This window comes from Saprolegnia parasitica (assembly GCF_000151545.1).
Source record: "Saprolegnia parasitica CBS 223.65 unplaced genomic scaffold supercont2.25, whole genome shotgun sequence".
NCBI classification, from domain to species: Eukaryota; Oomycota; class Saprolegniomycetes; order Saprolegniales; family Saprolegniaceae; genus Saprolegnia; species Saprolegnia parasitica.
In genome coordinates, this window is record NW_012156419.1 from 193,398 (window position 1) to 219,853 (window position 26,456).

The 26,456-nt window shown below is 57.8% G+C and overlaps 12 protein-coding genes across 12 annotated transcripts; 4 read left to right on the forward strand and 8 right to left on the reverse strand.

Annotated features, from left to right (window-relative positions):
- Positions 1–1,052: 1,052 nt before the first annotated feature.
- Positions 1,053–1,601, reverse strand: SPRG_20229 (hypothetical protein; the record flags this gene model as incomplete). Its single annotated transcript, XM_012345828.1, has 1 exon — positions 1,053–1,601. One exon carries the CDS (start codon positions 1,599–1,601, stop codon positions 1,053–1,055), a length of 549 nt encoding a protein of 182 aa, XP_012201218.1.
- Positions 1,602–3,001: 1,400 nt separating this feature from the next.
- SPRG_20232 (hypothetical protein) lies at positions 3,002–4,813 on the forward strand (the record flags this gene model as incomplete). Its single annotated transcript, XM_012345829.1, has 2 exons — positions 3,002–4,390; positions 4,442–4,813. The coding sequence occupies 2 exons, from the start codon at positions 3,002–3,004 to the stop codon at positions 4,811–4,813; spliced, it is 1,761 nt and encodes a 586-aa protein (XP_012201219.1).
- A 354-nt stretch (positions 4,814–5,167) lies between these two features.
- On the reverse strand, positions 5,168–5,521 carry SPRG_20233 (hypothetical protein; the record flags this gene model as incomplete). Its single annotated transcript, XM_012345830.1, has 1 exon — positions 5,168–5,521. A coding segment is annotated over one exon (354 nt), but the record flags the coding sequence as incomplete, so codon positions are not given.
- A 1,202-nt stretch (positions 5,522–6,723) lies between these two features.
- On the reverse strand, positions 6,724–7,170 carry SPRG_20234 (hypothetical protein; the record flags this gene model as incomplete). Its single annotated transcript, XM_012345831.1, has 1 exon — positions 6,724–7,170. The coding sequence occupies one exon, from the start codon at positions 7,168–7,170 to the stop codon at positions 6,724–6,726; it is 447 nt and encodes a 148-aa protein (XP_012201221.1).
- A 2,250-nt stretch (positions 7,171–9,420) lies between these two features.
- On the reverse strand, positions 9,421–11,791 carry SPRG_20236 (hypothetical protein; the record flags this gene model as incomplete). The annotated part of the gene is made up of 15 exons (XM_012345832.1): positions 9,421–9,516; positions 9,616–9,692; positions 9,750–9,852; positions 9,905–9,997; positions 10,043–10,057; positions 10,113–10,245; positions 10,298–10,338; positions 10,398–10,479; positions 10,529–10,584; positions 10,649–10,750; positions 10,799–10,958; positions 11,016–11,257; positions 11,317–11,413; positions 11,472–11,598; positions 11,647–11,791. The coding sequence occupies 15 exons, from the start codon at positions 11,789–11,791 to the stop codon at positions 9,421–9,423; spliced, it is 1,569 nt and encodes a 522-aa protein (XP_012201222.1).
- Positions 11,792–12,334: 543 nt separating this feature from the next.
- On the reverse strand, positions 12,335–14,524 carry SPRG_20237 (hypothetical protein; the record flags this gene model as incomplete). Its single annotated transcript, XM_012345833.1, has 13 exons — positions 12,335–12,466; positions 12,511–12,614; positions 12,659–12,767; positions 12,819–12,926; positions 12,979–13,111; positions 13,167–13,204; positions 13,252–13,333; positions 13,394–13,449; positions 13,512–13,613; positions 13,673–14,056; positions 14,117–14,213; positions 14,261–14,387; positions 14,434–14,524. The coding sequence occupies 13 exons, from the start codon at positions 14,522–14,524 to the stop codon at positions 12,335–12,337; spliced, it is 1,563 nt and encodes a 520-aa protein (XP_012201223.1).
- A 775-nt stretch (positions 14,525–15,299) lies between these two features.
- SPRG_06766 (hypothetical protein) lies at positions 15,300–17,811 on the forward strand. Its single transcript, XM_012345772.1, has 4 exons — positions 15,300–16,735; positions 16,806–16,877; positions 16,932–17,535; positions 17,591–17,811. Exons 1-4 carry the CDS (start codon positions 15,320–15,322, stop codon positions 17,737–17,739), a joined length of 2,241 nt encoding a protein of 746 aa, XP_012201162.1. The 5' UTR covers positions 15,300–15,319; the 3' UTR covers positions 17,740–17,811.
- On the reverse strand, positions 17,767–18,849 carry SPRG_20238 (hypothetical protein; the record flags this gene model as incomplete). The annotated part of the gene is made up of 6 exons (XM_012345834.1): positions 17,767–17,866; positions 17,917–18,045; positions 18,089–18,183; positions 18,233–18,381; positions 18,426–18,494; positions 18,546–18,849. 6 exons carry the CDS (start codon positions 18,847–18,849, stop codon positions 17,767–17,769), a joined length of 846 nt encoding a protein of 281 aa, XP_012201224.1.
- Positions 18,850–19,861: 1,012 nt separating this feature from the next.
- Positions 19,862–20,194, reverse strand: SPRG_20239 (hypothetical protein; the record flags this gene model as incomplete). The annotated part of the gene is made up of 1 exon (XM_012345835.1): positions 19,862–20,194. The coding sequence occupies one exon, from the start codon at positions 20,192–20,194 to the stop codon at positions 19,862–19,864; it is 333 nt and encodes a 110-aa protein (XP_012201225.1).
- A 256-nt stretch (positions 20,195–20,450) lies between these two features.
- On the forward strand, positions 20,451–20,783 carry SPRG_20240 (hypothetical protein; the record flags this gene model as incomplete). Its single annotated transcript, XM_012345836.1, has 2 exons — positions 20,451–20,509; positions 20,540–20,783. The coding sequence occupies 2 exons, from the start codon at positions 20,451–20,453 to the stop codon at positions 20,781–20,783; spliced, it is 303 nt and encodes a 100-aa protein (XP_012201226.1).
- Positions 20,784–22,374: 1,591 nt separating this feature from the next.
- SPRG_20241 (hypothetical protein) lies at positions 22,375–23,256 on the forward strand (the record flags this gene model as incomplete). The annotated part of the gene is made up of 1 exon (XM_012345837.1): positions 22,375–23,256. The coding sequence occupies one exon, from the start codon at positions 22,375–22,377 to the stop codon at positions 23,254–23,256; it is 882 nt and encodes a 293-aa protein (XP_012201227.1).
- Positions 23,257–23,533: 277 nt separating this feature from the next.
- SPRG_20242 (hypothetical protein) lies at positions 23,534–23,977 on the reverse strand (the record flags this gene model as incomplete). Its single annotated transcript, XM_012345838.1, has 1 exon — positions 23,534–23,977. One exon carries the CDS (start codon positions 23,975–23,977, stop codon positions 23,534–23,536), a length of 444 nt encoding a protein of 147 aa, XP_012201228.1.
- Between the last annotated feature and the right edge of the window lie 2,479 nt (positions 23,978–26,456).

Consider the following 26,456-nt stretch of genomic DNA (forward strand, 5'->3'; position numbering starts at 1 on the left):
TGTCCTCAGTTGCAAGTGCATGGCCTATAACCGTTGGCATACGTGCACCAAAGTGTACTTTTGTTGGCCAGAAAGTGGCCGACTTGATTCGAGGGTCCTGGACGCGATCTCGCTGCGACGCCGCGAGATCCTCATACTACATTACAACAACGGACCTTTCAAGACAGAAGGGTCGCTAGGACGCGGTCGAGATGCGAATGCAAGTGGATTTTATTGATATTTTGTGTACGCACTCTCGCACGATTCCTTCCGCAACGAGTACAAGGAAATTGGGTGTTTACAGAGTAAAACTGGTTCGCCCTACTACCACGACGTGGGACCCACTTCAACAACAACTACCACGACGTGGGTTCCACTGTGGTGGTGTCGCCTTACATCCGAGCTGTTGGCGCAGTCGGCCCGCGAGTCACTCAAGTTCGTCGAGCCCGTGCTGCTTGAGCCCTGACGCAACCAGCTGAGACCGCGCATCTCCACTGAGCTGCGGTGGATCCCGTGGTGGGGTTGGCGGCTTTTTTCAGCCGCTCGGCGTTGAATTTCATGACGAAGAAGCGAAAGACGCACGCATATTCGTCTTTCGAGAGCGATTGGTTCAGTGTGCATGGTAGTAGAGGCTAAAAAGCATCACAAAAAGCAGCAGCGAAATGGTCGCGATGCCGTCGTCGCCTTGGAAGCCACCGACGATCGAGATGGCGTACACGCCGCCTGCAAACACGACGCCACCAAGCCCAAACGGGCTCACAAACCCAGTCGAGTCGGTGTGGTACCGTGTCCGAAGCAGGATGAATCCGAGGAGCCGTCGCTAAAGGTGCCTGCCAAAATGAAGATGTTCTGCGTCGACGCTTCAAACGCCGAGGCAAAATACCCGAGAAGACAGAGGAGATACCCAATGAAGGATGCAAACACCATTGGCTTGAGCAGCGACGTGGTGTGCTTCAAGCCTAGCATGGGTGGCAGCAAATTCGAGTTGGCCGTCGCGGCAAGGCTTCCCCGCGGTAATGTCGTCTTGGGCGTCGATGCCATGCTCGTCACTAGCGTGAGCGACTCGATGCCTGCTAATGCCTATGTCGTGTGCGGCAGCCACGCAATGTACGCCGAGTGGAGGTTGCCCATGGCCCACACCACCTTGCCCCCGCTTCCGTTGCATTGGGACACGCGGTTGGTGGCAAAGTCGCCGTAAAAATGAGGTCCGCCGACGCCATGCCGCCTTGAATCGCGAGCAAGAGGCAACGAAGCACGAGGAGCACGAGACCGCGCCAGTAGGACCGTCCCGGAAGGAGAAAGAGCCCGATCATAGATGGCGCCGTAGACAGCCGCCGGGGTAGACCAGAAAAATGCCCACAGAACTGACCGAGACGGACGACGCTGCAATGTACTCGAGGAGCTCGAGGTAGTACCCGACTCCCGGCGTAGTACCCAATCGTAATGCGCGCGAGGCCGTACGAGCCGCCCGAGAAGGCAATTTTGCCCGCGTCTTTAGCAGCCGACGCCATGCATACAACGTACGCCGCATCGGTGAGGAATTGGCAAAGGAAAAACTGAAGAAAGCCTGTTGTGAAGGCGACGTTCCAGCCGTAGAGCTGACCGCCCATGACCACGACCATGCCCAGCGCCCATATATGGATCGTCGACCCCGCGGTGATCGGATCCACGTCGTCTGTACGTCGTGGCGACGCTTGACGACCGCCGGGATGGACCGGGTGACGACGACGCCACGGTTATCACGTGGCGCGAGCCGCGGTTGCGATCTCGCGAGGGGTGCGCGCCTAGTTGTGCGGTATTACGTTGGCGCCATCCTATTTTTGTCGGCCGTGCAGCAAGTGCGCTGACACAGTTGCGGCACGTAACGTCAGGCGCATTCTTGTGATCTCTCGGTCCATGGTTAATCGAGGCGAAGCCGCGACGTCGCGAACGAGGTGGACGATCTGCGGCGGCCGCGACGATGGACAGCGTCTCTCGCTGTGCAGAGCACACACGGATACGAGGTGTATTCAAAGGACTGTTAAATAGAGGCGTTGGTTTAGCGGCAGCCGTGCCAGATGACCTTGGACGTGGCCTTGGCCTTGGAGACATGGCGCGGGTGCGTATTCCGGAGCGCAATCGTGATGAGGACCGCCGACGTCACGAGCACGGGCGACACGACAGAGCTGACGACGGACTGGAGGACCATTTTCTTGGTGGTGGTGGTGAGGAGGGTTCGAGTTGGGGAATGGCCACAGAGACAGCGACCGCCACCGCCACCGCCTACGGCGCTGCATGGTCTGGCGCCGCCTCCTCGGATTGGTGGGTTTGGGCATCCAACCGACCAATTGCTGACCGATATGTGCATGTCGCAGTCGCGCTCCCATGCTGCCATCTATCGGTTGTGGACAGGATATTGAATTAAAAGGGTTTTGGGAGCTTGCCAGCGCAGAAGGTGAGATGCATAGAGGCAGTGTATGTATTGTGACAGGCTTTGTGCCACATCGCTCCGAGCCGTGACCAACCGGCACGGTCGCGGCGCATTGAGGCGCGGATTGAAGTGGCCCCGAGACGCAGACATGAGCTCATCGTGGTGGCACATCTATGCACCTCAACAAGACAAGCATCGAGTCGCCAGCTTGGTATCGTTGCCTCACGACAGCGGTGATCACGAGGCTGCCTCGTCGCGTGCTAGCATCAGTCTGCACCGGCGTTGCCTCCATGCAGGCCGATTGCGCTACCACAGACGGGTCCACGAACAGTAATCGTAAAAACGACGTATAGTTCTGGGTGGCTGGCTCGCAGCTGCCAACGCTTCGACACGAACGAGGCTGGTCGAGTTTTGGTCATGGCATGAGTACACAAGTACATGGCACGCAGGAGCGTCGACGTGTTCCATAAAGCCGCCGATGCCATTGGCCAAAAGATCGGCGTTTTTCAATTGGTCGAAAAAAGAAGATTCGCGCTTTTTCATTGGTGCGTCCTTTCTTGATCGCAAAGCGCAAGATCGCGCCTTTTGGCAGTAGCACATCGGTCGACGCGGATGGAGCTAGCGTACCAATACACCAAGCCGCGCCGGACCTTTGGCCGGCACTGCGACTTCAAGCATGTAGAGGCCAAGGTGCTCGAAGCGATCCCGGCCACCGACTCGTTCGACCACGACTACGTCAAGCGCCGGCCGATGGTCGCGCGCCTTGACACGACGCCCGACATGTCCGAGCACGAGGTCAACACGGAGCGCCTCATTACAAAAAACAGCTCGATGCGCCACGTCGAGGGTGGGTGGCCTAAAGATGTCGACTCGGCCGAGCAAAACGACGTCCAGCGCTTCCGAAAGAAGGTCGAGAAGGACGACGAGTACAAGCAAGCGGTCAAGTTCCTCGGTCCCGTCGCCGAACGCGGCCTCAAGCAGAACAATACGATCAACATCTACCAAGACTACTTTGCGCACATGGGCGAGCCGGCGACGACAGAGCAGCCCAGCGCGAAGGGCCTTGCTGTCTTCCGGGACCCGGAGAGCGTCCGACGCACCGTGTCCAAGATCGATTGGCACCCCGAGTCGCCCCAGCGCATGGCCGCGTGTTACTGCATTCTCAACTTTCAAGACCCCAAGTTTGTGAACGCCCGCATGCCTGCCAACAGCTACATCTGGGACGTACTTAACCCCAACACTCCGGAAGTCGTGCTCAAGCCGCTGAGTCCGCTCTGCTGTCTGCGCTACAACCCCAAGAGCGTCGACCAGCTCGTCGGCGGCTCGTACAATGGCCTTATCTCGTTCTTTGACATCCGCAAATCCGGGTCGTCGCCCGTCGAGACGTCGATGATCGAACACTCGCACCACGACCCTGTCTACGACGTCTTTTGGATCTCGTCGAAAACCGGCAACCAATGCGTGTCCGTCTCGACAGACGGCTCGATGCTGTGGTGGGACATTCGCCACCTCGCGCAGCCCACGCACCGCATCATGCTCTCCGATAAGGACGGCCAAGTGCTCGGCGGCTCGTCCATGGAGTACAACACGGAGGCGGGCCCGACCAAGTACCTCGTCGGTACCGAGCAAGGGATTGTGCTCTCTGTGAATTTACGCAACATCAAGCAAAACAACGGTATCACTGTCTACGACACGGGCGCGGGGAAGCACCATGGCCCAATCTACACGGTCCAGCGCAACCCAACACACAACAAGTTCTTCCTCACGATCGGCGACTGGACGGCGCGCGTCTGGTGCGAAGACCTCAAGACCCCTATCATGAGCACGACGTACCACGACTCGTACGTGACAGCCGGGTGCTGGTCGCCGACGCGCGCCGGCGTCTTCTTCGTGACGCGCATGGACGGCGTCGTCGACGTGTGGGACTTTTTCTACCGGCAAAACGTCGCGGCCTACTCGCACAAGGTGGGCGACGTGCCGCTCTCGTCCATTGCTGTGCAGGTACCGTATGTATCAAGTTGATACTGGAATGGAAATGGGAGATGGCTGTAGGGCAATGCGCAGTCGGGCGGGAAGCTCGTGGCCGTTGGCGACTCGAATGGCATGATCTCGCTTCTCGAAGTGTCGGACGGCCTCGCCAGTCCCCAGAGCAACGAGAAGGCCGCGATCAACGGCATGTTTGAGCGCGAAACGAAGCGGGAGAAAAACTTGGAGGCGCGCGAGAAGGAGCAGAAGCGCAAGAAGGCGACGATGGACGACGGCAAGGTCGAGGAGCTGCCGTCGACCAAAGATGAGAAAATGGAGGAGCTGCTCCGAAGCGTCGACGCCAACTTCCTCAACATGATCAAGGAGGCCGAAGACACGGAGAACAAGAACATGGAGCACAAGTCGGACAATAGCAAGCCTGGCGACGAAGACAATTAGCACCCAGAGTTTCAACTATGTAATATCAAATGGACCCATCGATACACATTTTCGTCGGTAACGCCATCAGTGGGCTTCATCACGACGAGAGCATCGTTTCGGCACCAACGACTGCACTCTACCGACCGATCCACGGCCGAGAACTGGAATGTACTTGAGTCTACCAAGATCCTGTGCGCTTTTCAAAAGCACCCAAATCTCGGGGCAGCCCCGAGATATGGGTGGATTGTGCTTGTTGGTTTCCGTGCACCTGCACGGAAACCAACGACCACATTCCGTAGAAATTCATTCAAGGAGCTTTGTAAGCTAGCGTGGTATGCACTGGCGTACACTGGAGGTGGCAGGGACCTTGTATCACATTGGTGCTTGACGTAGCCTTGGCTTTTGGCGCTTCGGAGTGCATTGTAGTTCTTGGCAAACGCCTGCAGGATCCTGCATGGTAGACTCAATTGCAAGCCGACTTGACTTGGTTCGATTTTTCTCAACGGAGCAAAGAAGCGAGTGCCTGCGAAGACGGCAAGCACGACCCGTGGAATGTGGCACCTTGGTCGACGTTGTTCGATAGCGGACCCTGATACGGTCGTGAACCTGGCACGAGAGAAGCACGCGGCATGCGGTTGGGAGAATTGTACTTGTCGTAGTATTCCTCAAGATCACGCAGTGTTGGGTCGACCAGCGCCTCCTCTGCGCGTCCTCGATGAAGGCTGCAGAAACATGCATCGCTTCCGTCAACGCGAGCTGGCACGGCACGAAGATTGGCTTGTCTTCAAGCCCCTCGAGATTTCATGGCGCCACGTCATAATAATAGTGTTTGTATGGTGCTGCGTTTCTATCGCCCAGCCGCGTGGCAGAGAAACGAGGTGTTGTGATATGCGTCCACTTGCTCGTGGTCGATGGATCGTCGCGCGTACCGTGTACCTCAGTGCAGCCTTGGTTGGTCGTGGCGTTAATATCAGCAGCCGACACTTCAAGAATGAGCGCAGACGTGGGACGCGATGCGCACGTTGCTGGACACCTTGGTCGAATGGAGGTGGGTGGCGAGGGCTGCGATGATTGCCAGGGTTGCGGTAGTACCCTGCAAAAATGCAGAAGTCTCTTGAATACTTTATTTTATTCGTCAAAGAATGGCACAACGACCTCGACAATCACCTTCAATCCGCATGGCACTCGACCCATCCACCACCACCACCATCATCATCATCATCGTCGCTGCCCTCATGATCACTGCCTCCGACCGTCACGACCGTTTTTCGGTAATCTTTGAAATGCCTCTTCCGTAGCGGCGTCCGCATATTAATAATATTCGAAAGAATAAAATAGAGACTCGAAATGGGATAATAATATTCGGATCGTATTATATTGCGACGCGGAATACCATCGCTGATCGCAAGCCGTGCAGAGACGTTGACGTTGCGGACATGGGAGTGTGCAGCTTCGCTCGCACGCGCCATCCTGATCGACTATCATCATCGCCGGCCGATTGTCTCGTCGACACGCGTCTTCCTTGCGCATCATCGTCGGCCCGTGTAGTAGAACGAATTAGCACCATAATTCGTACCAAGACGACCGCCGCAATATTATTTATCCCGCTTTTCTCGCCTGCGATGCAAACGGATTTCGTCAGCGGCAGCCATTTCTCACGTACGTTTCCCACGTGCTGCCCGGTTTCTACTCGGCCCCGAACGTTCCGCGCGTGGGTTTTACACGGGTTTTACACGCCTTTCCCACGTCAACGCAGTAACAGCCCGTGCGCCGGACGACCCGCGATGGACGACGACCGACGTCGCACGGCCTGCGCAGGAACAGATAGCGTCGTGGAGTAGCAGGTCAGAAGGGTTCGCTCTGTTAAATAAGGATGCGGGGCTATGGTACGGGCGCGACTCGGCTGCGCGTAATAAGATAGTAGTCGCTTACGACTGGCACGCGAGGAGGCCGGTGCGGAAGGCCTTCTCGACGATGCGGCGCTGGCGGTTGCGGAGCGACTTGCGCGAGCTGTCAAGGATCGACTTGTGCTTGACGAGCATGCGCATCGTGGCCTTTCTGCACTCGTAGACCTTGGACATTTGGATGAGGAGGAGCTCTTCCTCCTTCTTCTCCGAGAGGAGCGCCTGGGCCTCGGCGTGGCCCACAAAGGCGTCATCGTCCATCGGCGCGTCGTCCGGGAGCTCGCTCTTGATGTCGGCGAGCTGCTCCTCGATCTCGTCGATGCGCTCAAGACACTCGTCGACGTCGCGCTTGCACGTGAGCAGCTTCTTGCTCTCCTCGACCATCTTGGTGTGGCAAAAGTTGCTCTTCTTCTGGAGGAGCGCGTCGTAGAGGATGCTCACGGTGGCGGCCTGTTCGATCTCGATTGTCATCGGCGTGGGAAATACAAAACTGACCTCCGGTGCCGTAATTCGTGCCGAGCTCGAATATATATTCTCGAAATATTTTATATTATAATATTAATACGATCCACAATTAATACTTTGGTCGCGCTCTCGAACTCGGGAACGATCCGGCAATATCTGTGCGGAATAAAAAGACAGGCGCATAATACTATTCGTTTGTTTAGATGGTTGTGTTTAAAAGACGGGATTGGCCACGTGGTGTATTATTTAATTGCATGATTTCATTCTTTCCGAGCGCTGCAAGAGATACGAATCCAATGCGATTACATGCGGGTGTGACATAAGGCGCCAGTGGTGCCCACCAACCATTAAGCATACAAGAGCCAAGATGTTTTTCGGCGCCCGTCCCCACCAAGAGCCGGGAGCTAGCTTCTTCGAAGTGCAACCCCCAGCGCCGTGTGTTTCATTTCTATTTGCGGCCGCCAATATCTCGCAACTGCACTGAACGCTTGTATGCCAATCCCAGCTTCAACGAAGAAAGAACGAGCGATATATATTAATATAATATTCTTGACTAGCATAATACATGTAGTATGGCCGACCAATATTTTCAGAACGAAGATCGGTTCGAGCGGCGAGTCGTGGCGAATGAGGCCAGCGCGGGAAGACTTCCATCCTCGCTCGCTCGTCCACGCACGCGAAATGGATTTGCATCCGTCGACGCTCGACACACGATCCCGCGTCGGAGCAACACAAGAAGAAGAATTGCAGTCGGGTCGTAATGGACGATCGAGGCTCGTGCAATATATATTGGGCAACCATCCAATATCGGCGCGCCCTCAACCACTATTCAAATATATATATATGTCGAGACACGAGTGTCCCGTCGTGACGTCGTTTCGCTGCGATATGTCTTCTAGGTTTTCTCTTGCAAGGAGGCTTGGTTTACAGTACACTAATCGAACCAGCTCGTAGTCGTGCCTCGCGATCTTGGTAATACATGTCTGCGAAAGGCCCGCCTTCTCCATTCCGCGGCAATACGCGCAAGGAAATATTGATCGATCGTGGCAATATTTATTTCAATCACAAAAAAAGATCGCCGTCCACTGTTGTCGGAACTTCGCGCTGCAGTTGTATTTGTGTTGTGTGTGCGTAGATATACGAATCCAAACCGAGTACAGTGTACGAGCATGACACGCCGAGTGATATTTTAAGAACGACCTCCAACGCGTGAGTCGCCGAGTGTGCGCGCTATCAACACTCGAGAAAATGACATCATCATGTTCACGTTGGCCGCGTATTCCGACCCGACATCAAAATCGACGGGCAATTCAAGAAGGCGCAGCGAGCTTGTCAAGAGAGACGCAGCTGACCGACGATGGGTCGATACGATGCGCGTTTCGAAAGCCCAAATCAGTCCGACGCTCCAGGACGTGATGTAAAAGCGCTCGGCTGGGTTCTTGGAAATACCAGCAATTGGCAGCGTACAACCGCCAGCAAGGCGCTGGCGGCTGATCGCGCCAACCACGACCGGCCTTTGATCAAAAGAATGTACCGGTACTCGTTGGTTTGCACGTTATCGGCCACTGCAGCAGTAATATGGACGAGCACTGACCACTTTGATTGTGTACGCATGCACGACACAGCTGGCTAGGGTCAGATGTAAGAACTAACGTTAATAGTTGTTCGCGACCTCGTTGCGGCGTGCAGCGAGTTCTCACCTTGTCTGATTACCAACATCACATGGCTCGACGATAGTATAGCGCGTGGAATAGCATCGCGAAGTCGAGCAAAAGCTTGGTCTTCGGGGGACGTGGTCGGTGCTTCGGCGCGATTCGGATGCTGGTCGAGACACGACCGTCCACGTGGCAAGCTGCGAGCGTACGGACTGTGCTCATGGCAAGCTACTCAGCGCTCGTCTCTTGACGACGGGAAGATCCATGGTGTGACACATCCCGCAACAGGCGCTGGGCACGACGCAACTGCGAGCGAACGTCCTCCATCGTCTATACCAATAGTTGATAGGATTATGGATCTGATTCGAGCCACAGCAGAGTTGATCGTGTAAAGGACGAGCATTCCCAGCCACGACCGGCGGTCGCAATGCAAGTGTACGACTCGATGAGAATATAAACGAAGCGTGGCGCCTCGTGGTGTTGTTGATATGTGTCCAGTTGTGCGTGGACCGATCACCTTGCCGATCACCGAAACTCCAATATTACACATTGCGCCGAGGGTGTCAATATTTATTCCGCAATGAATTTAGCACCAAGTCGTTCAGTCCTGCTTGCCATCACGGTGGTGGGTCTTGCCAAGCACTTGACTGACGACAAAGTACGTAAAGTCGAGGTTGCCCCAGTACGACGTGTGAGCCTTCGCCGCCCCACCATGCTCAGTGACGCGTCCATCGTCGATGCCTACACAAGGATCAATACTGGAGATGCAATAATGATAATATTGACGGCAGCATACCGGCAAGGCAAAGTCGAGGTACCGGAACTTGGGGTTCATGCGCGCGACGACGCGCTCTGTGACGCTCACCGAGTCGGCTATAATTGTATAATAGTTTTTGCTCCATGGATATTGCCCCAAAGGTCGACCAGTACCTGGGTCGGCGTCGGGCTCGCTCTGGTTGGGCGTGGCCAAGGACGTCTTGGTGCTGCTGCTGTTGTTGGACGATCCAATGCTATCGGCCCAGTCTTGGAGACGCTACGCCGTTGTCAGAACACACCGCGCGGCGAGTCGCAAGGCAGTACAGTACCATGTGCAGGGGCTTCTTGCCCCCAGCGGCTTCGACCTGGAACGGCGGCGTGATCGTCGATTGCAGGTCAATGAGCGGCTCCAAGCGATAGGCCTAATGGATCAATCTCCAAAACCCGCGGTGAGTGTTGGCGCTTACAACGGGGTCGAGCGGCTACAATTTGTAGTAAAATTAGCAGTGAATGGGCTCCGTGGTTCGGGAAAATTACGTGAAACACGTTGAACATGTTGGTGACGCCCGGCAGTACCATGGCATCGCCTTGCATGTTGCCTCGGAGGCCGAGGAAGAAGCCCGTTGGGGCGCCGAATTGAATGTACGTGGTCGGCGTAAACGCGAGCTTCCTACACAAGATGCATGAATATTCAAGTACAATATATGCCAACAAGTGCGCACAAGGCCGGGTCGTCCAGCGTCTCGGTTTGCATCGACAGCAACTAGAATATATATTGTTGGTGAGAGCGCGCAGTGGACACCAATACACATATCAACGTACATCGTATGAGATGACGCCGCCAAGACTGTGTCCCAGCACGGTCACGTCGCCAGTAAAACCCGGATGGGTCTCCATATAGCGCCTACGCCGCCATCAGAGACTTGGTTGTCATCACGTGCTGATGTGTATACGTGTAGCGGACGTTGAGGTAGTTGGTGACGAACCGCAGCACTTGGGTTTGGCGCACCTATGCATCGCAATATAAATATCGACCGTTGGGATAATATAACACTCGCGTCATCGTACAATACCATGTAGACTGGAACGTCCGAGAGGAGTTCGTTGGAGATTTCGCGAATGTTGGGAATCGAGTCGAGCGCCATGCGGTCAAAGGTCGCGTGGAGGTTGTCGCCCTATACATGCACAACATTTGAGATTGAAAGAAATGCCTTGGCGTCCACCATTTCTTCAAACACTGTCGACCAGTCCACGGGAATGTACAAGATCGAGTCGGCGTCGCCCGGCGTCTCAAAGTACTTGGCGATGAGTTCCTCCGAGTTCGCTTGCAGCTCAGCTACTTGGCCATAAATGTCGCCCTTGCCGTGCTTGCGCTTGTCGTACCTAGCGACATATTCTCCTCATTCGACACGCATGCCCGTGCAATATTGAATAGCGTACGTCGCGCCAATGCCATGCACGACGAAGACGAGGTGCTGGACGTTGCGGTGGACCGCGACGTCGGCCCACCGGTCAAACCCGTGGTGGATCGCCTTGCAGTGACGGTGCTTCTGGCGCGGCGTACACTGCGAAAATGACTTGTTGAGCATATCGTGCACATCGTCGACCGGCTTGGCCGAGCTCATCACGGTCGCTCGGCCCGTAATGTGGTCTTTGATCGTCTCGCAGAAATGGTGCTCGCCCTAATCGTAGAACCAATGACGATGATGATGATGACGTACTACGCCGAAGGGCATCGCACCTCTGGCGATAGCGCCGACCATAGCGCCGAGATTGCATTCGCCTCGGGCTCGGGAATCGGCAAGAGCTTGCCCTTGCGCGTCTCAAAGAGCCAATTGCTACGATGATGATGACGATGAGTGTGAGGAGGCCTGCCACGTTGAGACGCGTTTGCACCAGCGCATGACGGGCACCGCGTCATCTTCCCAGTAGAGCTGCGTCATGACGCGGTTCTTGACGTCGACTTGGAAGTGGCCGTCGTTGACGACGACGGGTTTGCCGTCGATGGCATGCTCCAGCTTGTCTAGTCCGCAGGATGATGAGGCTGTGTGTTGATGGGATAGTACTATACCGCAGTCCTCCTTGGGAAAGATGGTCCACTCGCCGTCTTGCTTCATGTAGGCCCATGGCACGACTGGTGCGCTCGTGTTCGTTTCGTTCATTCGGCGCCTTCCGGGGCTCTTGGCTTCTGGAACCTTGCGGTGCAGCCACGGCATCGCGCACGATTTATTTTGATTTTTCCAAATCGCACCTTTTGTCTCTATGCGACGTCTTTTTATTTCGATGACGAAGATCGAAGCACCGTCAACACGCACTTAACGAAAACACTCGTCCGCGTAATCTGTAAGCGACGCAGATACAAGCGGCGTGGAACCGAACCTACTAGCGGGACACAGTAAAGCGACGATTAAGCTACTAAAACGGCCCGTCGGATGGGCCCAAGGACGCGGCGCTATCATCGACGCCTGCAGACGATCCCAGCCATCCATTTTGCAAAAGCGTTTCGTAACCGTCAGTCCACCGAGTGTCCATCCTGGACAATCATGCTGGCGTCACCCTCCACGCTTCCACGCCGGGTTCAACGACGCACGGCACCTGCACCTGCAGCAATCAAGATGCACGGCGCAGAGGCTGCTCGCAGATGCTCGCGCACAACGCCCGAGGTGAGCTCCGACGATCTCTCCATGACTCCTTATCTTGCTGCACTGGACTCTGCGCGGCCACCTTATTTTGTTTCATGACTGGTCGACGGAGAGGACTTATTGTTGCGCGGCATCGACGGGGTCTCCGAGCAGCTGCGTGAGCACAAACAAGATAAACTCGGTCGTCGACCAGTACCCCGTGTGGGCCGTGAGCGCGGCAAGCGGCGTCAGCGCCTCCATCTCCGACTCCTACACGCGCTCAGTACCCCATTTTGTGTTGCAAGAATGCGTACAGGCAGCACGTAGTCGAGGCGCGTCGTCTTGGGGTTCAAACGACTCAAGACGGCCTTCTGCAGCGCGTTGGCGTCGGCTGTCACGTCGATCGCAGCGCTCGGCTCTACATCCGCATGTTCGTTTTCGCTCCACCCGAGCATGTCGTACCGATGGCCGGCGATGCGTCCTTAGGCAAAAAGGCCTTGAACGTCTGCTCCATGGTCTGCGCAAACTTTTTCTGACTCGACTCGAACGAGTCGGCCATGTCTTGCACGACCTGCATAGGACATCAATCACCACCTCAAGCCAACACTCGATATCTGGGTACGTGGTGGATGCGCCGCCAGCCCGACGCGGTGTTAATGCGCACGGGCGCCGCAATCGCCGCGTCCTTGTGAATGAGCGGCTCCAAGCGGTACGCGACGGGGTCGGCCGGCTACAAAAAACACATTTGTTAGCCAAGACTCGGTCTACTAGTACTGTAATACATGGAAGACGTTGTACATGAGCTCGCACGTCGGCAGAGCGAGATCCATGCCGTGCACGTTGCCGCGCAGCGTCAGGAACAGCCCGATCGGCGAGCCAAAGGCAAAAAATGCGTACGGGGAAAACGCGAGCGCGCTACAAAGTTTCGTGAAGACGTGGATCGAAGCGGGGGCGAGTTGTGTTCTTGTACAAGTCGGGGTCGCACGAGTCGCCTTGCTTGGCGAGCAACTAAGCAGCACACGTGGCTTCGTTGAACAAGTGGCGCGAAGAGGTACATCGTAGGTGATGATGCTTCCGAGTGAGTGGCCCATGATGGAGACGCGGCCCGAAAAGTCAGGGTGGTTCTCCTTGTACAGACTAGAGAGCACCCGTCAAAACACGTTCGCGAAACACGACGAGTCGTGTTGCAGTACGTACGTGTAGCGGGCGTTCATGTACTTGGTGACGAACGAGAGAACACTGTCTTGACGCGCCTACGTCACCACTTGTGGATACCATGGCCGAACATGGACGAATCATGTCCATAATCGACTACCATGTAGAGGAGGATGTCGGAGAGGAGCTCGTTCGTGAGCTGACGCACAAACGGCATCGAGTCGAGCGCGATGCGATTCAAGAGCGCATGCACATCGTCGCCCTACGCGATCCAGATTTCAGACTTCAGATTTCAGACGTCAGATTCCAAATCTGGTGTACCATATCGCCAAGCACATCCGACCAGTCGACCGGGAGGTACTCGATGCTGCGGTTCTCCGCTGCCGGAAAGTGCGAACTCAGAAGCGTCTCGGAGCTCTGGCGCAGCACGAGCGACTGGTCAATGATCGTGCCATGCGCCAGCCGCTTCTTGCAGTACGTCTCGCCAATGCCATGCACGACAAAGACGAGGTGGTCGACGTGCGAGCGAAGACGCGGCCACGCGTGGAAGCCGTGGTGCAGCGCCTTGCAGCGAAACTGACCTGTGGGCGAGCACTTGGCGAAGAGCTCGTTGAGCTTGGTGGCAGCAATCGCCTTGGTGCTGCCGGTCTTGGTCGCGATACCGCCCATGTGGTCGACGACCGACACCGAGAACGTGTGCGTCTCCTAATAACGAGATTGGATCGCAGGTGGCACGGGGTTCGAGGGCCTGGAAAGCACATGTACCGACGTCGGCAGCATCGCCCACAAGTTGTTGATCTCCATGGCCTCGGCTTCGGGCAGCGGAATGAACTTGCCATTCGTCGCCTCAAAAATCCAATCGCTACGCAGTGAGAGTCGACGGTAGCACGCGCAGCAGAGGCGGCGTACGAGCGAACGACAGGGCACGGTGGTTCGTCCCAGTACAGCGCGCGCAGCGTGCGGTCGGGCACAGACACCTCGAGGCGACCGTTGTCGACGACCACGGGCGCGTAGTCCTTGCACGCTTCGAGCGCCGCTATCCACGACGATGAGCACAAGCTGGTGGCAGAGACGCAGCGCACCGCAGTCGGCTTCGGCCAAGATGGTCCATTCGCCCTTACGCAGGTACGCCCATGGCACTTGCTTGCTCATCGTCGTCTCGGCTTTGCCCATCGTGTGAATGGGCGAGGTTTCCTCGGCGGCGTCCATCTGGCCCCGTGTCGCAAGCGAGCCCAATGCAAAACTAAAAACACCCAATAATTCCCCTCCTGGCCACGGTACTTATCCTGCACAACGGACGACGACGAGGCGCAGGGTGGTTGATGATGCTACGGCAGCTCATGCACAGAAGAATTCTCAGTCACTGGACCACTTTGGTCGGCCAGGAAATCATCTCTTTTGCAAAGGAATCTCTCACCAATACCGGTATGTTTCGCCTCCAGCCTTGTCCTGGTATGCACATAGCAAGAGCGATAGCGTCGATGATGATGAACGAGGTAGCTAGACTAGCGGCCTCGTCCATGATCCAGCTGGTATGTGAGCTAGGCAAGTTGCGAAGCAGCGGAAACGAGCCAGGTACGCTCAAAGCACACACCTCTACAGCCGCATGGCATCATGGCCCATGGAGCTGCGCGCAAGGCAGACCTAAGGACGTCGGGGCGATGTCGACGGTCCTTCTGCCAAGCTTTGCTTGACGTGGCGCGCTCGGAGGCCGTGGTTCGGTTGGGTGTGCATATCCTAACGCGGCAACGCGCCTTCCGGATATACGCAACCCGCACACGGCCTTTTGGCCAATCAGAGGCTGCCCTGCCCCATTCGCAAAGGCCATTGGTCCATTTCCTGGTTGTCATTTATTGAATTTCCTACATACCCCAAGTAAATTCAATTCCAATCCAATGCATTCGGCTCGTATCCGGCACCCGCCGCAGCTGACTGGCCGTGTACTCCACCAGGAACAGCGCGAGAAGCATGGCCGGCCTCTCGGAACCTCTGCCGTTCATTACGCTCACGGACGATGAGACGTTCGAGATCTCGCCCGAGGCGGCTTCGTACTTGAGCTCTCTCGAAGGAGAGATCTCGATTGTCGCGATCGCAGGCCTCTACCGAACGGGCAAGTCGTACCTGCTCAACCAGCTCCTCGGGCGCACGACCGAGCACACGATGTTTGGCGTCGGCGGCACGGTCAATGCGATGACGAAAGGTATCTGGATCTGGGGCCAGCCGATGGACGCCGCCACATCATCCTCGTCGCGGCCCAAGACGATCATCTTCATGGACACGGAGGGCCTGGGCTCGAGCCAGCGCAGCCAGACGCAGGACACACGCATCTTCGCGCTCGCGCTCCTTCTCTCGTCCTTCTTCATCTACAACAGCCGCGGTGTCATTGACGCCAACGCAATCGAAGACCTCTCGCTTGTCGTCAACTTGACCAAGTACATCCAAGTGAGCGCGGGCGGCGCCGACAGCTCGACGTCACTGGCCGACTTTTTCCCCTCTTTTCTGTGGGTCGTGCGCGACTTTACGCTGCAGCTCGAAGAGGAAGGCCGGGCGATCACGCCGCGCGACTACCTCGAAAAGGCCCTCAAGCCGCAGCCCGGCAGTAGCGACGACGCGCTGCATAAGAACCAAGTCCGCGCGCTCCTCGCGGCGTTCTTTCCGGACCGCGACTGCCTCACCATGGTCCGCCCGCTCAACGACGAATTGCTGCTGCGCGAGCTGCCCAAGCAGCCGCTCGAGTCGCTGCGCCCCGAGTTCCAAGCGCAGCTGACGACGCTCCATAAAAAGGTGTTTTCGACGCTCAAGCCCAAGAAGCTCATGGCCAAGGCGCTCTCCGGAGCCATGCTTGTGACACTCGCGCGCAATTATGTCGACGCGTTCAACAGCGGCGCAACGCCCGTCATTTCGAGTGCGTGGGACCGCGTCGTCGCGGCGCAGAGCGAGCAGGCGCTCGAGTCGGCCAAGGCCGCCTTTACCGACGCGTTGGCGCTGCCCAGCGACGCCGTGCCGGAAGCGACGCTTGTATCAAGTTTTCAAGTCGCGCAGGAAGCCGCGCAGAACGTGCTGCGGGCGCAGGACTTTGCGGGCGACGCGTTCGCGTCCGTCTTGCACACGCTGGGCGACTGGCTCGACGCACAACTCGGTGGCGCGCTCGAGGTCAATATGAAGCGGGCGACGGCGCATCAGAGGCGGCTGCTGGACGAGCTCTACGCGCCGATTTCGGCCAAGGCGCAGGTGACCATGGACCGCGAGAGCCCCGTGGCCATGCTGCACGAGACCCTCAAGAACTACAAGATCGCGATGGCCGGTCTCGTGGAAGCGTACGACGTCGCGACGTCGGCCTTGCCGCTGCATGCGTACGTGCTCACGGGCTTCCTCGCCGACAAGGTACTCGGCTTCTTCTCGCATCATACTGGATGGACTTGTCATGTGCTAAATGGACGACATATATTCATAGGCGATGGACAGTATTGTCGAGTGGGGCACCGCGGTGACGATGTCGTTTCGAGCCAAGGACACGGCGGCCCAGGTATGTCCACATTGCACTGTATACAAAGCGCCTCAATGTTTACGGTACTCTTAGAAAGCGCTCGGCAGTATCAAGCAAAAGGTCTCGATGCTCGAGAGCAAGGCGCAGGCGGCGCAAGACATGCTTGCGCAGCAGCGGGAGACGTTTGAGCGCGCACTTTTCGGTATTTCGGAGCGCATGGCCGACGAGAAGATGGCGTTGACGGCCGAAATCGACCACAAGACCGCCGAGATTGCACGCACGGCGATGCAAATCGAGCGCATTGGCGCGCTCCACGCCGAGGCCCACGATCGGCTCCTCGACGAGCTCGCGCGCGCTAAGGCCGAGTGCGCGGACGCGGACGACGCGCTCGAGGCGGCGCGACAAGAGCAATTGTCGCTGCTCGCCGACTCGACCAACCAGCGGTTGGAGCAAGAACGCATGAAGAACGCCAAGGAGGCGACGCTGCTGGCCGCGCACCAGGAGCTTCTGCACAAGACCATTGCACTGGAGCGGGAGCTCGGCGACCAACAAGCCGAGCAGATGCTGGCGACCTTCAAGGCCGAGCAGGCCGTCAACGAGAAGCTTCTGACGCTGCGGCACGAGTGCGAAGACCAGGCGCAGGAGCTCAAGACGCGCACGATCACCGAGATTCGGGCGGTCAAGGCCAAGCACGAAGGTCCCCATTGAAACCGCATATCATCGGGTTGGCATGTTGATATTGTACGGCTTAGGCGAATTGAAGTCGCTGCAACTCGACTTGAACGAACGCCAAGCCGTCTTGAGCGCGCTCCAGGAGCGGCTCGAGGCCAAGCGCCGCATGAATTTGCAAGCGGCGACCAAGACGCCCGGCGGCCGGAAAGAAGACTGCGTGCTGCAGTAAACGCAACCATAAATACAGACGCTTCGGTCATGGCACGCCATCGTCGACGACCGTCGATGGCAATATCTGGAGAGCATCGAGAATCCCGAAATGGTCCTCGAGCGAGCCCAGTGTGTGGCTAAAGTACCTACCGTCGATCATGAGCCATGGACGACACAAATCCAAGGGAGGGCCTACTGTAGCACACGTGGGGGACATCCGAGGCCCTCCATCGTCTTGCAAAACGCAACGTTCTCTTGGGCGATCCACGGACGCAGACGGGATGCGATCTGGTACGGCGTCCAGTGCAAATGGAGGCCCAGATTCCTACGCCACTTGGTTCGCAGATCGAAAAGGATCGAGACCGTACGGAAAGTCACTCAGAACGGAGAGCGCGAGGGAGTGTGTCGGGAGTGCCCCGGCGCTGCTGCCGTTGCCGCCATCCACCCAGTGGATCGAAAGTACCTACATGGACTTGAATACTCCGTGGAAGAAAAGAGGCCAAGGATCGCACGTGCTGAAACAAATGGCGCACGGCCGGCGAGGCAAGAGGTGTGCTGGGCGGCATCGCAGCCAGCTCTGTGATCATCTGGTTGAGCACAACGACGCCCCGGCTAAAGCCAACGAGGTGCAGCGGCAGGTCGGGCCGCAAGTAGGCCGTGTCTACGCGCACGCAATCAGGACCGATCCAGAGGCACGGCGCCTACTGTCGATGCACTCGGACGCATTTTCCATGAGGCGCTCAAGATGTCGCGTCGCATGGCCGTGTGGGACGTCTACGATCCGGTAATTGGATGAGCTCAAGGCGCAGCACTATATCAATGTACATGCGATCGGGTTGGCCGGGTCCTCGGGCTCGAGAAAGTGCTCGTAGCAGCTCACGCCGCTGGGGAAGATCGTCGCCGGCTGCACGATCCAGATCGTCGCGTCCGGAAACTTGTCGGCGAGCGAGAGCGCGGTCGCTTCGTACGAGTAGGCGGTCCACGCTTTGAAGCGACTCTTGCGCATGCGGTGCTCGAAATTCTGCACGTCGCCCGGAAAGTACACGACGTTCGACGTGGCGTTCGGCGCCATGGACACGAGCAGTTGGTTTGGGCGGCCGTCATGGCCCTCGACGCGCACGGCGCGCATGCGGCGGCGGCGACTGCTCCGGCCATTGGCCGACGACGTCGAGGATGACGACGTCATCTCTTCGTCGTCGTCGTCGCCGTCACTGGCATGCGTGTAGGTGCCACGGCGGGAGCGTGTGCGTCGCGACGGGCTCGTCTCGATCGGGTCGATGCCATCGGCGTCCAGGCTCGGCGACCGCTTCCCCATGACCAGTAAGCGCTGTCACCTTGGCGAAATGCACGAGCCCGAAACACCCAAAACGCGTCCACCAATCAGAAACCAGCATTACACTAAGTGCGCAAAGAACATACGCACTTATAAGAACTTTCGCGTCCTTAGCCCGATAAAGTGCGGTAGCCGGGCCGCGAAAGCAACTTCAACTTGACAGCGTGCGCTTCAAAGGGCAAAGTCGTCAAGAACACGTCATTGCCCATGTAGATTCCATACCAGGGATGGCAAAACACCTCATACTAGCAAAGGCGCATGCGTGCGCGGTGCTGACACGTGCAGCGTCCTCGAAAAACACTGAACTGTTGGGCCGGACAGGATGTTGAAGCGCGAGAGTCGACGGCAAAAGTCGGTGCACGTCCCTGGCTCTAAGAAGCAGAAGCAAGACAGGCAGCAGTACACACGACGACGTGGGTTGCAGGCTGCGCGTGTCCAGTTGCTAATAAAATGTGGGCAAGGTTAATAGAGTGGGGTTGAAATGTGGGGTTTGTGTGGTGATGCATGCGTTTCCATCTGGGTGGCCCTAGCACGTCCCACCGACGTGCCCACTCCGAGGAAAAGATACCACTCACCAGATCAACGTTCTCGAGCCAGAACGGGGGACGATCCGGTGTGGATAGGGGCTGCCCACACGAGGAGGCTGTCTTGTTTGGCGTTGCGGGAAAAGAGGTGTGCGACGATGGTAACCGTCGTGTTGCTCGTCGAACCGGGCAATCGATCAGGGGATTCTTGGTTTAGGGGTAATACACTGTTTTAGTCTTTATAAATTTAGTTGATAAATGAGATCATACAAGATGGCTCGCGCTTAAAAGTCGTCGAGGCACGTAAAGTTGGTCACCTTGGGGCGGTCGTCGTACGTCATCTTGGTCTTCTTGCTGTTGCGTGGGCTGAGCGGGCTGTGGAGAAAGAAGTCGGCCGACTGGGAAAACTCGGACGGCGTCCACTTGGTCAAGACGTCGAGCTCCTGGAAGGTCGGAAGCGCCGACAACGCCGCGAGCGTTGGCGCGACGGGCACCGAGTACATGGGCTGGGTCGTCCAATGGACAGCGCTGGCACTGCTGATGTTGGCGTCGCCATACACGACTTGGCTAATGGCGCCAAGCGTCGCGGCGAGGCGGGTGAGGGTGATCGTCTTCATGTTGTTGTTGTTGGAGCTTTTGCGGAAATCTGAAAGTGAACTTTTCAGCCAACCAGCTCCGTGGCTCTGCCACGTCATGTGGTCGCCTGAAACTGTCAAGCGCTCTTATCAACGGTCGTACTGGTGGCCAACCACGGAGCAGTGGGCAGTTGAGGACGCTGCAGATGACGCCCGAACATCTCGACAAGAGACATCACCATTGAACAACTTACCTCTCGGGCCTCAGCCCACCACCACCACCACCACCAACATCAACATGAAGACGATCACCCTCACCCGCCTCGCCGCGACGCTTGGCGCCATTAGCCAAGTCGTGTATGGCGACGCCAACATCAGCAGTGCCAGCGCTGTCCATTGGACGACCCAGCCCATGTACTCGGTGCCCGTCGCGCCAACGCTCGCGGCGTTGTCGGCGCTTCCGACCTTCCAGGAGCTCGACGTCTTGACCAAGTGGACGCCGTCCGAGTTTTCCCAGTCGGCCGACTTCTTTCTCCACAGCCCGCTCAGCCCACGCAACAGCAAGAAGACCAAGATGACGTACGACGACCGCCCCAAGGTGACCAACTTTACGTGCCTCGACGACTTTTAAGCGCGAGCTATCTTGTATGATCTCATTTATTTACCTAATACCTCTCACTAAACTAAAACATCGAAAGGATGCACTTTACATGCTGTCATCCTTCAATCTCGAACGTCAGGAGGGTATCGAAGTACGTGTTGACGACCACCAACCCCAATGACCATGGCAACACTTTGCCGCGCTCAGTACTGGTACCTGGCACTTGAACAATATTATTGTGGAGACTTGACCTCGCTTCACAGCAATCGCAATCACACGCTGAAGCTGGTGGCCGTAGGCGGGGTCACCTGCAATGCGACCTCTGGGCTCTAGGTCCCATGTCCCGGCTGCAAGCCAAAGCGTTTGATTAACATTGTAAGCAGTAGCTTAGATTTGACACCACCAATATCTTGCGACACGGCTTGGACATGAGTGATGGTGCCGAAGCCAGCAATGATCCGGCAGCTGGATCCGAAAATGCCACTCGCCGGTAGAGAATGCAGCTCTCAGCGTTTGAGAGCTGAGAAGAGAATAAGAGTTGCTGAGAGCTGAGAGAGAGTAACGAGAGCTCAATGAGCTCTCAGTTATCCGGACAGTTATCCGGTCAGTGTAAACAGTCCTGCGTTGCGTTGTGATGAGCGAGCAAGCTCCGCAGAGTCCACGAAGGAAGGGAAATCTCACTACTTGACCACGTGCGCACCAAGTATAACTTCAAAACGCTCCTTCTCGTGTATTACTGTGCAGTATCGTGTAGGAAAGTGATGACGTTAACTGTGTCGGGGTCTTGCGCTGCACGCCGGCCAGACGTGGTTATTCCTGTGCCCGAGAGGACGCGCTCAGATTGAGCCGAGGTTGCTGAGCAGCCAAGCCATTTCCGAGCCAGCTTGGCGATGGTCAGAAAATTGTGACGGTGAAGGCGCCACCAAGCCAGCGGGTCACCATCGCTTGCACCTTCCTGGAGCAGGTACGCTCGAACCTCGGCTTAAACAATGGCCTCGTAAGCACGCAGCTCGTTGCGGTCTTGCGACATGGAATCGCGCTGAAAGAGGCGCTGCATGTACTTGGATCGGACCTTCTGGATCTTGGCCGGTTCTTCGGTGCCCGCAGATGGGCGTGCCGTTGTCTCTCGAGGTAATCGGAACCACGAGGCTTTGCACATGAGCAAGATCGTTGCGACCTATGGTCCTACGCTTGATGAGAAGCAGGCTGCTGTGCTTGTCAGAGTTCAGGATCTTGAGGGACATGACACCTTGGCGACGCTGCTTTGGGTTGTGTTCGCTGGTGTTCATGTCAAGCTCTCAACGAACGCTTGAGCTCTCGGATATCTCTCATTTCGTTCTGTATGCTGCATACAATTAGGCAATAAAACGGCGTCGTTACTCTCGAGCTCTCGAGCTCTCAAGTTACTCTTATTCCATTTTTGTATGCCCAATACAATGAGCCTGCTTAAATTACTCTCAAGGGTTATTACTATAGTATACTGAAACCAAGCTTAAATTACTCTCGGTTGAGAGCTATTTGAGAGTAAAATACATGTGTTGAGCTCTTGAGAGAGAGTAGGGCAAAATGGCGGAGAGCTGCATGCTTCACTCGCCGGTCATTTTCACATTTTCGAGGTTCGATGGCGCTCCACGTCGAGCACTACAACTCGCTGGTCGCGACGGCGGGCGCAGTCGGCGGCAACAAGGCTGGCGTCGCCCGCGTTAAGAGCTTCCCGCCGCCTAGCGTCATGACGGCGGTCGCCAAGGCTGTCGGCTTCTCCGAGACGGCGTTCGTTGTCCTGACCTCGGAGCCGAACGTCGTCGCCGTGCGGTTCTTCACGCCCGAGGGCGAGGTCGACCTCTGCGGCCACGCGACGATCGCTGTCTTCTCGGCCATGCCCCGCAATGCGAGCTACGTCATGCAGACAACGACGCAAGGGTCGCTGCGCGTTGTCGTCGACGCCAACGGGCGCGTGTGCATGGAGCAGTCCAAGCCGACGTTCCGGCCGCTCACCGCGCCGGCCGACGTCGACGCCATCCTTGCCGCGCTCAACCTGCCGCGTGCGCATCTCGGCGACGTTCCGATCACGATCGTGTCGACGGGGCTGCCCGACATCTTCGTGCACGTCGCCTCCTCGCATGTGCTGCACGACGTGATGCGCCCGGACATGGCGGCGATTGCAGCGCTCTCGACGCAGCACAACACGATCGGCATGCACGTGTTCACGCTGTCGCCGGACGAAGACGACGTGACGGCCGAGTGCCGCAACTTCGCGCCGCGCTTTGGCATCGACGAAGAGGCCGCGACGGGCACCTCGTCCGGTGCCCTCGGCGCGCTGCTGCTGCACCACGGTCGCGCCACGTCACCGCTGACGTTTTCCCAAGGCCGGCGCATGGGCTTGCCGTCGCGCATTGGCTGCATCATCACCACCGAGGCCGCGTCGATCACAGGCGTCGAGATCTCGGGTATCGCCGACCCCTGCGGCGGCCAGGATGTCGACGTGGACGCGTCATCCTTGTAACCATGAGTTAAAAGTACTTGGCACTAAGAATTGCTCCGCGCAATACAGAGGGACTCTTTTGTCCACGCATCATCGCTGTCGTTCGTCGTTCGGTGACTTCGGGACAGAGATAGCGGCGCCCGCCGCCCTCGTGCAAGCCATCGAAGCGCCGGAAGTACGCTAGCATGGACAGCACCCTCTGCGTTGCATGCGGCAAGATCCCATCGGCGTCTACGCGACCTACCTATGCAAGATAATGCAACGAGAGCGTGTGGGCGGCTCTTGCTGTAAATAACTCTTACGGCGTCATCTGCTTGCGCAGTTCGCGCTGGAAATGGAGGTCGCGCAAGACTTGGTTCGATCGCGCATAGTCGACGTCGGAAGGCGACGTCGGGTCGTAGCGTGCTGGCAGCGCCGTCAGGTACTGGCTCGTGTGCGCTTGAAGTTGGTGGTGGTAGTGATGTTGGTGCTGCTGCTCGTACTGCCACTGGTGCAGCTCTGCTTGACGTTGCTCTTCTTCTTCGTGCTGGCGCTGTCGATGCTCGTGGTATTGCTGGTGGTGTGCGGCGGCTGCCATGGGCGGCAGTTGCTGCCGATGGCCGTCCGGCGACGACGCGCGCTGGATCTTGAGCCGCTTGAGCTTGTGCTCGACGACGGCCTCCATGGGCGGCGCGCGCTTGAGGCTACCGTAGCGCGGTACCTCGACGTCGTCGTCGTCGCCGGTCATGTCAACGTCGTGCATGCTGCTGCGGCCGTCGGAGCGAATATGTGGAAATGGGCCCGGCTTATCCGGACTGTTCCACCGACCCATACAAACACTCTGTTGCTGTATCCGGATGCGCCGGCGTCGCGATCTTTGGCGCATGGCGATCTTCACCCGCGCGCGCAGACGAAGTACTCGGCCTCGGTCTCGACCCAGTCCGGGTGCGAGGCCTGCGATAGCAGCGCGCTTGCAACGCCACTCGGGTAGTACGTATGGTCGTGGATGAGGTCGAGGTCGACGCCATGTGTCTTGAAGAGCAAGCTCAGGGGCACATAGCGTGCTGGTGTCGGGCGATAGCTCGCAGCGCTCGTCCAGTAGACGTCGCCAACGAGGCTATGGAAGAGACTGCGCCGGTCGATGCGCTGCGGGCGGAGCCCCACGGCGAGCAAGCACGCCTCCACAAGGCGCATGTACGGCGATGCGAGCGAACTGCGCATGAAGGTCAGCACGGTGCACCAGAGGGCCACCAGCACAAACTGGCTGTGCACGATCGGGAAATACGTCATCCGCAGCATCATGCAGTAGCCGAGCAGCGCCGCCAGCACCGTCAACGGTATGAAGCCCAGAAGGACGACGACAACGAGGTAGCCTTGCCAGTGGTGCGTGACGCCAGGGACCTTGTCCATACCGATCAGCGCAAAGAAGGTCCATGCAAACGACACGAGCCGCAGCCATTCCCAGCCATTGGCCATATGTCCCCACGGCGCGACAGCGCAGGCGTAGCTCGGATCGGCCTCGATCGAGGACGTGGCATCCGCCCGCCATTGGCAGGCGCAGTGCATCGCGCCAATGTGCCACGGAACGAGGCCAAGGAGCCCGACGCCGCACATGGCCGTGCGATGGCGCATCCAGACGACGCTTCCGACGTTGCAGGTGGCGCGGCTGTAGCGCCCTTGGGCCGAGCGCCGTGCATAGTTCTGCGTACGTACAATGTGCAGAGCCACCGAGACCGCAAAGTAGACGTCGCCGAACAGCGAGAGGAGCGAGATAAAGTTGAGCGTGATCGTCTCGCTGCCGTTGCCGACCGTGATCGCGATCGTCGCTTGCGGCCCCTGCGTGAGAATCTCCATGACATGGGATGGTAGCTCGATGGACGGCGGCCGTCCGCCAATGAAGCACGTTAGGATGGCCAAGGGGCCCGCCGTGTGGTGGACGACCGTGCGGCGCCGGACGCCACCGCTGTCAAGGTACGTGACTTGGATGTGGTGGTCGCCCCGGCCGATGCACGCCGCGTCGGTGAAGATGGCGCCGGCGTCATACACGATCGTATTGGGCGCCGAGACGCATGTGCCGCCTCGCATGAACGTGAGCGTCATGCCGCCGCTCGCACTCTCGTTCCGACACGCGTCGAAACAGCCGTCGCCGACGAGGCAAAACTCTTCGAGCGCGGTGTCGCTATCATGCACGAGGTCTTGCCACAGCCGTGTCCAATGCCCGCGCGTGGTGACGAGGCGGTCGTCGAGACTGCTGCTCGACGGCGCGTTTCGCCACGTGTACAGCGTCACGTTGCCGAGAATGGTCGACGCGACGACGTCAGCGCTGTCAATGTACCGTGTGCCCGCGTACGTGGAGATGTACTTGCCGGAAAAAAACGCGGGAAGCGTCGCGCCGAGATGCGCAAAGCACTGCGTGGCGTTCTTGACGTGGGTGGAGGGGTCAACATATTGAATCGCACAATACCATGCGGTCTCTCGCGGCACAAAGAGCGCATCCAAGTGGCCGCTGCCCACCAAGTAGACGGCCGCGGGGTCCCGGCCCATGAGTTGGTACGTGAGTGTCCCGGCGCGGGTCCCCGAGATGTCGAGGAACCCTGCGGTAAACGTGATGGGTGCATACAAAAACTTCGCGCCCGCGACGTTGAGCAGGCTCAAGCTGTAGTTGGCACCGAGCTCGCGGGTGAGCGCGACGAGCGCGTCCCCTTCGCTCGCCATCGTAGCGACCAAATGCGCTCGCCGGCGTAAACACGCCGCCAAGTCGGGAAAGACGAGCGCCTCCCAGGCCGCGACGGCGGCCGCATCGTCGGCGTTGGTGCGCGGCGTCAAGGGCGACGCAAATTGGAGGTTGACGTACGCGTTCATCGAGACGCCTTTGAGGCACAGCACGGCCTCAGCCACGTCCTGGACGCTACAATGGTCGGCGGCCGGCGCCAGCGCCGAAAAGAGGCGCTCGCTGCCCCAGAGTTGGAATCCGAGCGCGGCAAACGACGGCAAATCGTGCGCAAAGCGGCGCAGCTCGCGCGAGGCGTTGAGCGACTGCCGGCGCGGCCGTCCGTTGTTGTTGAATTGGGTCCTCTATTACAATAGATAAAACTATGCTAAATAAAATTGTCGGACTTTCTTCGTTGTGTGTACTCGGTTGAGGGACTTGATTTAGGCAGGCGGAGGCAGGAGCGCAATCCGCGGGACGAGGTGACGTCGCGGCCACTCGTGTTGGGCGAGGAGCCGGAGAAGCCGACGAA